This window comes from Rhinatrema bivittatum, chromosome 1 (assembly GCF_901001135.1).
Source record: "Rhinatrema bivittatum chromosome 1, aRhiBiv1.1, whole genome shotgun sequence".
NCBI classification, from domain to species: Eukaryota; Metazoa; Chordata; class Amphibia; order Gymnophiona; family Rhinatrematidae; genus Rhinatrema; species Rhinatrema bivittatum.
Window position 1 is genome coordinate 582,564,130 of NC_042615.1, and position 17,083 is coordinate 582,581,212.

General features: G+C 41.5%; 1 protein-coding gene across 1 annotated transcript in view; it reads right to left on the bottom strand.

The window, feature by feature from the left end:
* Positions 1 to 418: 418 nt before the first annotated feature.
* Positions 419 to 17,083, bottom strand: part of LOC115099407 (semaphorin-4D-like) — a 167,024-nt gene continuing 150,359 nt past the window's right edge. The window contains exons 12-13 of the mRNA XM_029617038.1: positions 11,899 to 12,177; positions 419 to 531 (exon numbers count right to left, since the gene is read on the bottom strand). Coding sequence (XP_029472898.1) covers positions 518 to 531; positions 11,899 to 12,177 — 293 coding nt within the window. The 3' untranslated portion in view covers positions 419 to 517. The remainder of the gene's footprint in view (positions 532 to 11,898; positions 12,178 to 17,083) is intronic.

The window sequence follows — 17,083 nt, forward strand, 5'->3', positions numbered from 1 at the left end:
TATGGAGGGGCAGGAAATAGGCTGGACTTAAACTTGGAGACGAACGTTTATTGACTGGCTTGTCCTGTCAAGGTCATGTTCTCATACTACTGGAAACTGTTTCTCTATGCTGATAATATTTTACACTACTTAATGGACCTAGAAAACAGTATACCCATAATATTAGAGCTAATCGGTCAGTATTCAATGATATCAGGATACAAAATTAATTGGTCAAAGTATGAAGTTCTCAGGTTCTCCATTGAATTAACAAGTAATTACAAATCTGTCAAGCTATATGGGAGGAGCTTTATAAATGTATTAACCAAATTTTATCAGAGCTCCTCTGAAAATATAAAACCCTGAGAACAGCATTTTGTAAACTAAAATTGACTAGGGAAAAGAAGGGTTAATTTTCCAAATTTTATTGATTATCACATGGCATATTTTGAGACAGGGAGGTCAATGAACCGGACATCAAAATGACTGCGACTCTTCTCGGTTGTTGATTGAAAGTGAACTTGTCTCACCCATCCCACTAAAGGTTGCTTTCTAGAAAAAAATAAAAAGAGAAACATGATTTACCATTTACTTTCAAAACATTTCAAAAGATAGACTTTTTGGTTAATGTGATGTGGGCAAATTTGATTTAAATGTCTATCTGGTATAATTTTTGTACATAATTAGGTGGATTTTCAAAGGCGTTACACATGTAACTGTAACATGCTATTGTAGAAATTTTCAAAAGCCATTTACCCATCTTAGGTTGAAAATTCAATGGCATATATTACACAATTTTCAAAAGCCTGCTTACATGGGTAAAGTGAATTTGCACTTGAAAAAACCAGTTTTAAGAATGTAAATGCTTTTGAAATCAGGCCCAGTTTGTTTAAAACACAGAATTAAGTAATGTACTGACTGACCCAGTTGGCATTCTATTACTCAAATTTTAAAAGGTCCGTGCGCGTAAAAATTGGGGGTTAAGCGCGTGGCTGGGCCTTGCGCATGTGTGTGCATTTTGGAATGGGCCCAGCCATGCGCACAAGTGCTGGGCCTGCTGAAAGGGGTGGGGTGGGAGACAGGTTGGGACAGTGCCATTAGATGCTGTCCCAGGGAAGCGCGCGCTGGCCAGCTGGCCGGCATGCGGAGATTACTTCTGCTCCAGAGGAACAGTAAGTACAAAAATTTAACAAATGAGGATAAGTACGGTTTATGTTAGGGGTCAGGGAGGAGAGGGGAAGAGGGAGAAAGGATAGGGTTAAGGGTAGGGAAGTTCCCTTCCTGTCCGCTCCTTTATTGGAGCAGTCTGTGGGAGAGAACTGAAGAAGTCCCACTCGCATCGCCGTGCGTATTATTCTAAAATCCCTCCCCCGCGCATGGAGCAGGCCACCCACCTGCACATGTGCGCTGGATTTTCATGTCTGCAAGGGAAATGCATTTTACAACATACGCGCGCTGATGTGCACATGTTATAAAATCGGCATACCCATGTATGTGCCAGGAAATGCGTGAGCCTTTTAAAATCGACCCCTAAGGGACTATGTGTACTAGAACATGTTATGAATGGGAACTGACATGTTTTCATGAGCTGCAATCTAAATTATCTTTGCTATAAACTCATTTCTTTGAGTGGTTGCAATTATCAAACTGCATAGGAAGCCGTAGGCATAAATCATCAGAACTGAAAGATAACCTGTCGAGTATAATGCACTCTTTAAAAATAATTACTTTACCCAAAGCAGTCTCTAATTTTTATGTTTCTAAAGTCTGTAAATACACTGAGCAATATTGATGCTGAAAATGTATGGCAAATAGATGTTGATCATGAGATTGAATGAGAAATGGAAAATGTAATGACTTGATCCTATTTCTTTATTGTTTACATATGCTAACTAGCTTCATACAACAGCAAATGGTTTTGTAAGACTGAGTCTGGAACCTTTTCCTATATGTTACTTTTTTTTGTACTTGTGTGCAAACATTTTAGAGAGATATTTAGAATGGATTGAAAACTCTTCTTGCTATTTAAGGGGATATTGTGCTTAACGTATGTAAGAATTCTGTTACTTTGATACTAGAGTAACTGGTACTAGAGTAAGATAGAAGAATATACCAATAAGTGTGGGGAGAGACATAAGGATAACATTGTGTATTTAGAGCTCCCCTATGTGGAAGCTGGTAATGGTATGTCCTTCTGGCGATTAGAGCCAATTCACCATTTTACATTGTGGATTCCCTTTTGCTTTTGAGGAGACATGCTGTTTTGTGCTGTGCTCTTAGTTTTCTATTAATTCACTTAAAGCTTCCATGAAAATCTTTTATTTGGATGGGAGTTTCTTTCCACTCTCCCAGTCCGCTCTTTAAAGTACTTTATTTGAGTTTCGAGAGCTCTGTAAATTGGGACTCAAACTGATTTGTTTACTCTGTCATCAAATGGGAGAGGTTTCCTTCTTGCAAGAGGGACCTGAGATCACCAAGATCCAAGGAGATGGATGATTTCCAGCCATCCTATGGAGAGGAAGAAGGAGGAAGAGAGAGGAGAAAGGAGTTGGAGTGAACCCCAACTCAACCCATGCACATCTACAAAATATGAAGAGAATAGAAGCTACAGGTATCATCATCATACTGAACTGGGGAGAAAGGAGGAGGACATCACTCAAGTACAGTGAGGAATCTAAAGAATTCCAAGGAGAAAGCAACAAGGAGGAGGTAGGAGATAACTGTCTACATAAAACAAATTCCATTTTTTATTCCATTGGAATAGGGATGCATTAACTTGCCCTATGCCAATGGGATATGAGAAACATCAGTTTAAGCAAGACTATGAGAACTTACAAATGTATTTAAAGCACTTGCAACATCACTATTAAACTAACAAGCTTTTAAGACTATTTTCATCATTGCATATCATATAGCACCCATCGGTGCTGCATATAATATACTTGAAATGGGAATTAAGCATTGCAATGCGAACGGCCTTGAAAGAATATCTACTCCCTCATGAAGGGAATCCTACAGAATTAAGGCAACTGAACAATAATAGATATTACCACTAGCTGGGTTCAATCAGCCAAGGGGTTACATGTAGTTGTGAGGAAATCCCTAATTCTGGTTCAAAATATGTCTGCTGGAGGGTAAAATCTGTTTGATACATTAATACCACTACCTGCTCTAGTAATTGTAGGTAACTGGAAAATTGCAACAACCACTGAAAAATTATGTAATTGACGAACAAGGGTCTTATTTTCCTTTGCAAAACAAAAATGTCCTTTTTTGGCCTAAAGGAATAAAAATTGTGCTGACGAAAAGTTCATTTAATCTGATAATTTTGTCAGATAAGAAATGCATATTGAACATGTGATTAGAGGATAAATTATCTTTAGTTATCTAGGTCTAGAAGCACAAAGAGTATATGTTGATGGATAGATTCTCCATTGTGCTGTCTGAGGAAGGATATAGTGAGTTTGCTTACTGTAAATGGGGTTCTCTGTAAATAGCAGGCTGAACTAGCCAAGATATGTGGGAGGCATCATCTGATTGCACCAAACAGACCTATCTCTCTAGCTCAGTAAAGTTTTACTACTGAGTATGCATGGGAGTTCCTGCACTCCTGCTATCTTGTAAGTCCTTTATTCGATTGTAGAGCTTAGCTTTAGCCAGGTAGTCAAATCTCCAAAGAGGTGGGTGAATATTAAGTATAGCTAATTCATCCTGCTGTCTATGGAGAATCCCAATAATAGTAAGCAAACTCACTTTCTCAGTTGACAAGACAGGCTGAATTAATCATGACACATGGGGAGTACCAAGCTGAGTATTGTGTGATAAAGTTCTTACTGAATGAGCAACCTGGCTCCCTCGCGGAGAGTGGACTATTGGGTAAACAGGCTATGCAAGAAATTACTTGGCCTAAATTACTGTCACTTCTTGATAGATTATCAAAACAGTAGTGAGATGTGAAGTTGTAACCTGATGACCAAGTTGCAGCTTTGCAGATGTCCTCAATGGAAATGGCTCTAAGGTGATCATCTGAAGTAGATGAGCCTTAAGAGTCTGTAATCTGATGGCCAGTCAATGTATATCAATGCGTGATAGAATCCATTAGCCAGTTGTTCATTTTGCGGCAGCCATGCTGAGTCTGTTACCATCGTAGAATGTGAATAGAGAAGCCTGATGATGAGGCTGGCTTCTCCATAGGTAACAGGCTGAAGCCTGCTTACAATCCAGCAAATGGAAGCCTTCTGCGCACATCGTCTTGGAAAGAACATGGGCAAAACAATGGCCTGATTGAAGTAAAATGCAGAAACCACTTTTGGTTGAAATTTAGGATGGGTATAAAGAATCACCTTACTATGAAAAAACTGGAGGTATGGATAGGAGTGGTGGCAAGAAGGAGAAGAGCAAGAAGAGAGAGTGGGAACAGGGGAAAGGAGGAGGAAGGGCAGATGGGAGAGGAGAAGGTTGAGAAAGGAGCACCCCCAACAAAAATAAGAACCAGGCCTCAGCCCCTTCCTTTCTTCCAGCCCCCAGACCCCATCCAGCCTCTCTCTCCCTAACTCCACAGCTGCTTGCTCTCATCCCCTGCCCCTTCATCCTATCTCCAATCTTTTTATCTCCCCTTGCCCTTACCTCTCTTTTCCCTAATACCCTCATACCCTCATTCACACCCTCCCCTATAATCCCCTCATTCGTTCACAATAACCACTCACCCACCTCCTTCACTCCCACCCCCACAGTCCCTTCACTCCTACCTCCAACAAGCCCCTCATTCTTTTACTTCCCACAATCCCTTCACTCCCTCCCCCCCTCCCCACAATCCTCTCAGCCACCTTTTTCGCTCCCACTCTCCTCCAGGGGCTGCCATGATGCAATCACTCACCACCTTCTAAAGAATCATGGACTTGGTCCTTGGGTCTCTTCTTGCTCTACAGCTGTTAGTGCCTGATGATGTCATTTAGGCACCAGCATCTGCAGAGCAGGAAGAGGAACCAAGGCTGTAAAGCCAGGATCCTCCAATTTTAGCAGCACTGGGTGAGTGACAGGGATTGGGGCAGGGGTAGTGGCAGCTGCAGCAGCTATCACTGGTGAATGGAGAATAACGCCAGGCCAAAGCTTCATTTTTTGATGTGCCTGTTGTCATGGCCCCTGCATCCCTCCCACACACTCCTGGCTTCTGATACCTGCCAAATTGGTAAAAATCCATGAATTTATGGGTGAAAATCAATGTAAACCAAAAATTAAGGTCCCTACCTATGTGTATCACTTTTCACTTGCCCATAGTACATTTCTTCTAACATTTAGATGCTCAAACTCTAAGTCTTGATCTTCCTGCAATTTCTCATAATCCATTTTTTATTTCTTTTCTCGGAATAATTTTGTGTTATCTACAAATTTGATAACTTCACTCATTGTTCCTTTTCCCAGATCATTTATAAATATATTAAAAAGCACAGTCCCAGTACAGATCCCTGAGGCACTCTACTATATACCCTTCTCAACTGAGAAAACAGATCATTTAGTCCTACTCTCTGTTTCCTCTCTTTTAACCAATTTGCAATCAACACTAGGACATTGCCTCCTAGCCCATCACTTTTTAATTTTCTCAGGAGTCTCTCATGGTGGACTTTGTCAAAAGCCTTCAGAAAATCCAAATACACTATAACCACTGGATCACCTTTATCCATGTTTATTAAACTCTTCACAAAAAGTAGCAGATTGTTGAGGCAAGATTTCCCTTGCGTAAATCCATGCTGGCTGTGTCTCATTAAACCATGCTTTTCTATATGCTTTGTGATATTAATAGCATTTCTGACTCAGGTATCTCCCAAAAATACTCTTTAGTAAACACCAAAACAAAGAATTCATTTAGTCTTTCCGCTATCACCTTGTCTTCCCTCTGTGTCCCTTTAACCCCCTCATTCATCTAACAATCTGACAGACTCCATAACAGGATTCCTGCTTTGGATATACAATATTTTAAAAGGTTGTTATGAGTTTACAACTCAATGGACATCTTCTTTTCAAATTCTCTTTTTGTCTGCTTTATCAATGTTTTATATCTAACTTTCCAATGCTTATGCTTTTTCCTATTTTCTTCAGCTGGAACTTTCTAATTTTTGAAAGAAGATCTTTTAACCATTTGGCAGTTGTTTGGCCTTCCTTCCACCTTTTCTAATCCACGGAATACATCTGGTTTATGCCCTTTGAAATGCACGGAATACATCATAAGCACATAAGAATTAGCATTCTTGGTCAGACCACAGATCCATCAAGCCCAGTATCTTGTTTCCAATCCAGGTCACAAGGGTAGATAGATTCCATGCTGCTTATCCCAGGGATAAACATTGGATTTCTGCAATTTCACTTTAATAATGTTTTATGGACCTTTCCTCCAGAAACTTGTCCAAACCTTTTTTAAATGCAGGTACACTAACAGTTTTCACCACATTCTCTGGCAAAGAATTCCAGAGCTTAATTATGCATTAAGAAAAAAATATTATTTCTTATTAGTTTTTTAACGTAGAAGTTCATAACTTCATTGTGTGTCCCCTAGTTTTTGTACTTTTTGAAAGAGTAAACAATTGATTAACGTTTATTCATTCCACTTTGCTCATTATTCTATAGACCTCAATCATATCTTCCCTCAGCCGTCTCTTCTCCAACTTATGAGTCCTAACCTCTTTAGCCTTTCCTCATAGAGGAATTGTTCCTTCCCCTTTATCATTTTGGTCACCCTTCTCTGTACCTTTTCTAATTCTGCTATATATATTTTTTTTAGATATGGTGACCAGAATTGCACACAATACTCAAGAATAGGTTGCACCATGGAGTGATACAGAGGCATTATGATATTCTCTGTTTTATTCTTCATTCCTTTCCTAATAATTCCTAGCATTCTATTTGCTTTCTTGGCTGCTGCTGCACACTGAACAGAAGATTTCAATATGTTATCAATGATGACATCTAGATCTTTTCCTGAATAGTGACTCCTACTGTGGAATCTTCCATTGTGTAGCTATAATTTGGGTTTCTTTTCCCTAAATACTTCACTTTTCACTTATCCACATTACATTTAATTTGCCATTAGATTTCCATTTGCCCAATCTCCCAGTTTTGCAAGTCTTCTTGCAATTTCTCACAATCCTCTTGTAATGGAATAATTTTGGGTCATCAGCAAATTTGATCACCTCATTCATTGTTCCTATTTCCAAGTCGTTTATAAATATGTTAAAAAGCAGTGGTCCCAGAACAGATCCGTGGGGCACTCCACTATTCATCATTCTCCAGGAAGAAAATGTACCATTTAGCCCTATTCTCTGTTTTTGCTTTTTCAACCAATTCGCAATCCACAGTAAGTCACTGCTCCCTATCCTGTGGCTTCTTAATTTCCTAAGAAGTCTTTCTTGAAAGACTTTGTCAAATGCTTTCTGGAAATCAAGATACACTATATCAGTTGGCTCAACTTTTTCCATATTTACGCCTTCAAAAAAATGTAGCAGATTGGCGAGGCAAAACTTCCCTTGGCTAAATCCATGTTGGCTTTGTGCCATTAAACAATGCCTATCTATATGTTCAGTAGTTATGTTCTTTATGATAGTTTCTACCATTTTGCCTGGCACAGATATCAAAGTCAATGGTCTGTAGTTTCCTGGATCACCCCAGATCCTTTTTTAAAAAGTGGCGTTACATTGGCAACCCTCCAATTTTCAGGTACCATAGACGATTTTAATGATAGTTTAAAAATTAACAATCGCATGTCCACAAATTCATTTTCCAGTTTTTTCAGCACTCTGGGATGTATACCATCTAGTCGAGGTGATTTGCTACTCTTTAGTTTTTCAATTTTCCCTATTACATCTTCCAGTTATATCGAGATTTGATTAAATTCCTCTGAATCATCATCTTTGAATATCATTTCTGGCATGGGTATCTCTCTTCCTCAGTGAAGACCAAAGTAAACGATTCATTTCATCTCTCTGCTATGGCCTTACCATCCCTAAGTGCCCCTTTTATCCCTTGATCATCTAATGGTCCAGATGACTCCCTGATAGGCTGACACAGTCCTTGAATCCACCAAGAGTGGCCTTGGTACCTGACATTATGACAACTTTTCTTCTTCTGGTTTTATTTATTTATTTATTTTTGGGAGCATTGTAGTGCTATTGAGGGGCTTCCAAGGGAGCAACAAAAAGCAGAAAAACTTTAAAAGCAGATAAGAAGAAATAATCTAAGAGTTAGAGGGTTCATGTCCATTCAGAAACTTAGACAAAGAAAAGATTGAGCGGCTCATGAGGCAGGACAAGTGCAGGAACTTCCACACATGCTCAGTAATAAAACATTTCTGAGCTAGAGAGATGGGTCCATTTGACACAATCGGACAACATCACCCATATGTCATGGCTAATTCAGCCCTGCTTGTCAATGGAGAAAGTTAATTTTCACAGAAATGGAATTTTTTGTTTCAAAGCATGCCTAACATTGATAAGGTGACCCTTGAACTAGTCAGATGAGAAATAACATGAGAGAAGTCTGGAGAAGAAAGAAGAAACTATCTATGCAAATGGTGATTACTTACAAAATTGGAATAAATCATACCCTGGAAGTATTATTATTATTATTATTATTATTATTTTAAATTTTTATATACCGGAATTCCTGTATGCAATACAAATCAGTCCGGTTTACAAGTAACGAAAGAGGTTGCCCTGGTCTGGGAAGTTAGACCTGGGTTTTTTTTACATAGAACATGGAACAATAACAATAAACCATTGAACATTATTACAAATAACATAGAGTGTAACAATAGCGTTTAACAGATTTAACCTTTTTTACAAGGAACTTTAGTAGCGAATATGGTCTGCAGTAGACGGTTATATAAAGGTGAATAATGACTGTTAGAATTGTGAATAAGCAATTACGGTATGAAAATTAAGTGGCAAGGTGTTGGTGATACCCTGCAATGGTTGGATCTGAAAGTCAGGAGGAGGTGCCTATTGGAAAGCTTGCCTGAAGAGCCAGGTTTTTAACCTTTTTTTGAACTCTGGTAGATTGGATTCGAGTCGAAGGTCTGGTGGGAGCGCATTCCATTGGTGTGGTCCCGCAGTGGAGAGTGCTCTTTTATGTATGAGAATAGGTGAAATGGGACAAGCATAAGTTGTATGGATGTTAGATGGGAGGGTGGCAAGGTTGTTTGCTGTTTTGTTAAAATAAAAGGCCAAATTCTAATGGATGCTGAATGATGTTTTACTTAGAATCCAATTAAATTTAACAAAATTGACTTTTCTGTTTTATAGGACACCTAGTTTTTTTATATCACTCAGCAAGATTTACAAATGTCTAAATCAGGAGTGGCCAATTCTGGGCCTCAAGTGTCACAGAGAGGCCTGTTTTTCAAGTTCATCCATAATGAACATGCATGACATATATTTGCATACAATGGAGGCAGTGCATGCAAATCTTTCTCATGCATATTTATTATGGATATCCTGAAAATCAGACCTGTCTGTAGCTCTTAAGAACTGGAGTTGGTCACCCTTGGTCTAAATCATCTGGAAATTTCTCAGTAAAAAAAAAAAAAAAAAGCATAGTCAGGGTTTGGAACTACTGAATATTAAGATTATAATATGAAGTGACAGCAGGACATCCCTCCCAGATATGTTACTACTTCTATATAGATTTCAAATAAGTTCATAAAATCTTATGGGTTGAGCAGAAAACAGTTCATAGCTATGGCTCAGAAGGTGTCCCAACTGTAATGTGCATCTCTCAGTTCCTGCTAAAGTCCAAAGGAGTTTTGCTGAAAAAGGGCCAGAATCTCCCTCAATTGCCCTCTGCATCTGAATCTGTGTAGTAACTGTCACATCAGACATTAAAAAGGTTTCTCCTTGCTATGTTCATCTCCTCTGTATTTGGCAACTTATTTATAAGGGATTCTGCCTTTGCCAGAGTCTGCCTTAGTCTCATAGCCAGAGATTGCTGCTCTCCATTCTGGTTCTACACATTGCTGTGGTCCACCAAAATCTACTGCAGTCTTATTCCTAGATTCATCAAAAAGTGTTAATAAGCATTGATACAAAACTCTGTAACAGAGTACCATCAAGTTAGGATGAGAGAACATAGTACAAAATTTCATCTTTGTGAGACTTTCCTCACTCCAAATGATGTCAAATCTTCACCAAGGTGTACTGTACTGTTTGTATGTCTCACTCTACATTTAAAACTGGCTGCTAAACCCTAAACCACCACCAGTGCCTCACCTTGATCTGTTAGATGGCCTTCCTATAGAGATATAAATAGGTGCACCCAGTGAGGCCACCCCAGAGGCTCTCTCCCCCCCCCCCCCCCACACCAAGCCCAGAAATGGCCAAAATGCAATTCCAAAAATTTATCACAAATTGCGTTTTGGCCATTTCAGGATTATCGAAGAGCCTAACGTCAGGCAAAAAGGTGTCGTTATTTCCGGCATTAAAACCGTGTGATAGCATACATTATGCTATCTCATGGTGCGATATTGCCCCTCATTTAACCAGTTCCCACCCAAACTCCTCCCCGATCCTTCCCCCCCAAAAAATGTACATTTGCACCACGCGTTACAATTCTTTTCGCATGCGTTACGGCATTTCATGCACTGTTAACACATTTTGATGAATGACCTTATTTGTATGCAGTCAGAAAAATCTGATGCAAGTTTGATGCAAGCATGGCTTTGGAAAAAGCTTTGGTAACAATTAGAGATGTGAATCGTGTGCCAGATCGTCTTAACGATCAGATTCGGCTGGGGGGGGGGGGAATCTGATCGTTAAGATATGTGAATTGGAATCGTTTCCGATTCCAATTCACATCGCTAATTTTTTTTTTAGGGAGGCTCGCGCCGCTAAAAAATTCACCCGACCCTTTAAATCGAACCCCCTCACAACCCCCCCAAAACCTTTTAAAATTACCTGGTGGTCCAGGGGGACCTCGGGGAGAGATCCAGGGGGGCCTCGGGGAGAGGAGAGATCCAGGGGGCCTAGGGGAGAGATTTCCCGTTCCCAGGCATCAGCTGTTCTAAAAAATGGCGCCGATGACACTTTGCCCTTACCATGTGACAGGGTATCCGTGCCATTGTAAAGTAAAGTGGCCGGCGCCATCTGGATCTCTCCCTGAGGCCCCCCGAGGCCCCCCTGGACCATCAGGTAATTTTAAAAGGTTTTGGGGGGGGGGTCGGGAGGGGGGGTCGATTTAAAGGGTCGGGTGCTTTTTTTTTTTTTTAGCGGCGCGGGCCTCCCTAAAAAAAAGGGTCGGGAGGTCGATTTAAAGGGTCGGGTGGGGTTTTTTTTTTTAATCGGGCCATCGGCGCCATTTTAATTAGTGGCAGCCAAAATGGCGCCGATGGCCCGAGAGCGGGAGATCGCGCCGGGACCCCACCCACCGGACCACCAGGTAACTTAACATTTTGGGGGGGTTCGGGAGGATGGGGGAGGGTAAGGAATTGGTTTTAAAGGGTCGGGGTGGGTTTAGGGGTTGTTTTTGTGTGCTGGTTTTCCCGCCCTCCCCCAAATAATTCCCGTGCCCTATTTAACGATACAATACAAATGCCCCTGTTGATAAATCGGGGGCATTTGTATTGTATCGTGCACTCTAATGATTTTGGATGATTTTAAAATTATCTGACGATAATTTTAATCATTTTAAAACGATTCACATCCCTAGTAACAATTGTAGGAAGACAGCAAAAAACAAACAAGGAAAGGTAGTTATTGTTTTGCTTGGTTAAGTAAGAAGTCTTTTCCAATTGGCTGCTCTAAGGGTCTCTGGCTGGGTTGGAGGCCATGCTCATTGAAATGACACTGTCTGAATCTATTATGCTTATGGATGGCTGCTGCTTTTGAGCAGTAGAACCTTCTATTAATACTGGTGACATTTTTTATGTCATACTATTACCTTTTGCAGGATTTAGTTTCAAAACATGTTTAACCACTTGATAATCAAATCCTGACTTATTCAGTACGCACTGGTAATCGCCAGTGTCTTCTTTCGTGATGTCAAAGATTAACAGCGCATTATTCAGACGTTGATACTTGGGATTCTTCCAGTTCAACTTAGAGCGTCCAAAACTCCAAACTGCATTGGTATAGTTTGATTTTGAATAACATTCCAGTTTTGCTGTATTTCCAGGGTTCAACATATGATTCACAACAATTTCTTTTATTTTATCTTTGCCTGCAATAGAAAATTAAAGTTAAGAAAATGTCAACAAGGGGTTTGAGGGGGGAGGAAATCAATAAAAAGGATAATCCTTTCAGATTTAAATGAAATTTAGATATATGAAATAATGCATATGGATTGGGAACAATGGAAGATGATATGGAGATGTGAAGCATCAACATCTATATGACAGACCTTTCAGACCCCAACTCAGCTTTACTCTCCTGGAGCAACATCACAGAGACAGTAGCTAACAAATTATGTCCAATGTCAACTAAAAAAATCAATCCCACCTTACACAGAAGACAACCATGGTTCTCCAACGAGCTCTGATTACTTAAACAAAGTCTCAGACAGAAAGAAAATAAATGGCGCAAGGCCCTGTCCCCCAGCATGCTATCTGCTTACATATCTGCCCTCCACCTCTACAGGAACTCCACTCTATGGTCAAAAAGAGATTTCTACACTCAAAGAATTCACAACCTCGTTTTTTACGCTAAAACACTATTTTCCTATGTAGCCGATCTCACACATACCAGCGCCCTGCCTATTCCTAATGACCAAGCACAATCCAAAGCCAATGAACTGGCAATCTTCTTCCAAACCAAAATCTCCAACCTCTTAATTCTCCTGCCCCCTAGCCCTACCTCCTTTCCTAGCCCCTACTATCTCTCAAACAAAGGGATTTCACTTGAATCGTTTGAACCTACCACCGCATTGGAGATTGAAACCATATTAAAGAAAATGAAACCCTCTACCCATCCATACGACCAAATCCCAACAAAACTACTCCTACTGGTACCTGTCACCATCTCCAAACATTTGGCTGATATCATAAACTGATCTCTCTCACAAGGATTCTTCCCAGATGACCTAAAACTCGCCTCTCTTAAACATCTCCTTAAAAAAACGAACTTAGATCCAAAGAAACCCAACAATTTCCGCCCCATTTCCAATCTACCTTTTGTAGCCAAGATCATGGAGAAACTAGTCAGCTCTCAATTTTCAGATTATCTGGAAGACCATCAAATATTACACCCTACACAATACGAATTCCATAAAGCACTAAGCACTGAAACCCTCCTCATCTCTCTAACAGACCACCTCATCATAGGATTGGACAAAGGACAATCCTTCCTACTAATCCTTCTCGACCTCTCGGCGGCTTTCGACACCGTAAACCATTCCATCCTCCTCCACCGACTATCTGACATCGGAATAACAGAAACCGCCTTCAAATGGTTCGAATCATTTCTCAGTAACAGAGGCTACAAAGTCAGAATCAACAATAAAGAGTCCCCTCACATCAATTCATCTCTAGGAGTTCCACAGGGCTCCTCCTTGTCTCCCACTCTCTTCAGTATATATCTCCTTCCCCTATGCCAGCTGCTAACAAATCTAAAACTAAAACACTTCCTTTATGCAGACGATGTGCAAATCTTGATCCCCATAACAGAATCCATCACAAAAACACTCAAATACTGGGAAAATTGCCTCCAAGAGATCAATCTCCTCCTCACTAACCTAAACCTGATACTCAATTCAGCAAAGACCAAACTCCTTCTCATCTCCCCGGACAATAGTGTTCCCCCTCAAAAGACACTCACTACCACCTTCGTCACCCAAGCAAGAGACTTGGGAGTACTAATCGACAATCGCCTGAATTTAAAAACATTCAACCACACAACCAAGGATGGCTTGCTTCTACAAACTGCAGGTACTAAAAAGAATAAAACCACTTCTTCACTTTCAAGATTTCAGAACGGTCCCCCAAGCCATTCTATTCTCCAAGATAGACTACTGCAATTCCATCTTGCTAAGTCTCCCCGCCGCCTCCATCAAACCCCTTCAGATGCTTCAAAACGCGGTGGCCAGAATCTTAACAAACACTTGCTGAAGAGACCACATCACACCCATCCTCAGAAATTTACACTGGCTACCAATCAGTTTCAGAATTCTACACAAGTCACTCACCATCATCCACAAAACCATCCATAACCGAACCCCTCTTGACCTTCAACTCCCGCTCAGAATACACACCTCGGCTAGACCTATCAGAGAAGCCTACAGAGGATCCTTGCCCGCCCCCCCCCCCCCCAACTAAATCCACCCATCATCTAGCAAATAGAGAACGGGCCTTCTCCACAGCAGAACCAACCATTTGGAATACTATTCCTACTGAACTCAGACAAGAACCTTGCCTGTTGACATTTAGAAAAAGGCTTAAGACTTGGTTATTTAAACAGGCCTTTCCCTAAACCATCGATCTGCCATAGCTATCACTACCGATCATTCAGCACATTGTAAATATTTGTTCCTGTCTTTGAGTTACTTTCTGCTTTGTCTTCTTCTTCCCCCAGTTCAATTACCCTGTTTTATTGTAAATTTTGACTCTTATCTGGTTTAATATTTAATAGTCAATATTTAATGTTATGTTGTTTTTACCCCGGTTCCCTGTAAACCGACATGATATGATTGCATCATGAATACCGGTATAAAAAAAGCATTAAATAAATAAATAAATAAATAAATAAATAAATAAATAGATAGATAGATAAATATACGTACAAAACTAAAACAAAACAATATACAATGTCCTACAGGTGACATCAGATAAAATGCAGTATATTGGGGTAATTTTGTAACAGCTGCATAAATTAGATGGCAAATACATACAAGTTACATACGATTTCAGAGGGAAAGTACACATGTATATGAGTGTTAGGGGTGTGCATTCGTTTTGAACTTATATGTAAAACGCTACTTTTTTTTTTTTTTAACTTAAAAAAGTGATGAGGCGAAAACGATCGGATTTCCAACTTATTCAACATAGCTATGTTGAATACGTTGGAAATCGCATCGTTGATCCTAAATAAAAATTTAAACCCCTCACCCTCCTTAATCCCCCCCAAGACTTACCAAAACTCCCTGGTGGTCCAGCGGGGAGTCAGGAAGCCATTATTCTATTCCTTTGCGAGGAGCACGTGACGTCCGTGTCACGTCGGAGTGACGCGGCTGTCACGTGGTCCACCGCGGTTCCGCTCCCGGACCCCTCGTTGGACACAAACGGAACTTTTGGCCAGCTTGGGGAGGTCAGGAGGCCCCCCCAAGCTGGCCAAAAGTTCCGTTTGTGTCCAAGGAGGGGTCCGGGAGCGGAACTGCGGTGGACCACGTGACGGCCGCGTCACGTCGATGACGCGGACGTCACGTGCTCCTCGCAAAGGAATAGAGGAATGGCTTCCTGACTCCTCGCTGGACCACCAGGGAATTTTGGTAAGTCTTGGGGGGGGGGGGGGGATTAAGGAGGGTGAGGGGTTTAAATTTTTATTTAGGGAACCGGTGCACGTATGGACATAGACTCAACTTATGGAATTCTCCATATGTCCATATTGACCGAAATTGACCCCCCTTTTCGACTTATGGACTTATGAACATAAACTTTTTGTCTGCACATCCCTAATGAGTGTATACATACAGTACTTTTCCTTTGTCCTAGCAAAACTACCCCCCACACAATTATCCCTGCTAAATAGTGTGCAGAATTGTTTTCAGGAAATTTTCTATGCAACAAATGCCAAATTCCCTAAGAGTCAGGCCCCTAAAGTGCAGCCATGCTTAGGCTGGTGCAGGAAGCAGCTGTGAGCAAGATGTAGGAGGATTAAAGCAAGAGTTGCTTTCATACTGTATTATTTGAAGACTGTTTTGTTTTGATAACATAAAGCTACAGAGACGTTTTCACTGCCGGGATAATTTGGGACTATATTTGTTTAAACCCAGCTCACCACAGGGAGTGAGAGGACTTGAACCCTAGCTGTGAGACCCTAGAAGGAACCAGGTGAGAATAAGCAATCCAGCCCTAACCAGGGGTCCAATGTCTTTTGTACCCAGAGGATTCTGGCTGGATTGCAACTGGGGGGCGTGAGTAGTGGCACGAACCCACGACACCATTTTGCAGTTTTTTCCTTTCTTTTCTTACCCTTTTATTTTACTCATTGGCGGGCGGATTTTAAAAGCCTTGCTCGCGTAAATCCACCCGGATTTACGCGAGCAGGGCCTTGTGCGCCGGCGCACCTATTTTCCATAGGCCGCCGGTGCGCGTAGAGCCCCGGGACGCGCCTAGGTCCTGGGGTTTATGGAAGGGGGTGTGTCGGGGGCGTGACCCGATGACGCTGGTTTCAGGGGCGGGGCACGGCGTTTCGGGGGCGGGACCGGGGGCATGGCGCTGGCCCGGGGCGTGGTCCAGGCCTCTGGACCAGCCCCCGGGTCGGAGGATGGCACGCCAGCAGTCCGCTGGCGCGCGTAGATTTACATCTGCTTCTCGCAGGCGTAAATCTACGGACAAAGGTAAGGGGGGGGGTTTAGATAGGGCCGGGGGGGTGGGTTAGGTAGAGGAAGGGAGGGGAAGGTGAGGGGAGGGGAGGGCGAAAGAGAGTTCCCTCCGAGGCCGCTCCGATTTCGGAGCGGCCTCGGAGGGAACGGAGGCAGGCTGTGCGGCTCGGCGTGTGCCGGCTGCCCAAAATCGGCAGCCTTGCGCGTGCCGATCCAGGATTTTAGAGGATATGCACGGCTATGCCCGTATCTTATAAAATCGGCGTAGTTTTGTTTGCGCCTGCTGCACAAACAAAAGTACGCGATCGCGCTGTTTTTAAAAATCTACCCCAATACGCGCGGCTATACGTGTATCTTATAAAATCCAGCATACTTTTGTTTGCGCCTGCTGCGCAAACAAAAGTACGCGATTGCGCTGTTTTTAAAAATCTACCCCTTTGTATATTACTTTGCCCACACATGTAACATTTTCATGTCAATAAAGTTATCTGAATCGGACCAGAAGATTTTTGTTACTCTTGCCATATTGAAAAAGGCTTGTATACTAAAGTTGTACTGAGGGCATTTATTAAAACTATTTTCCACTGCCAGG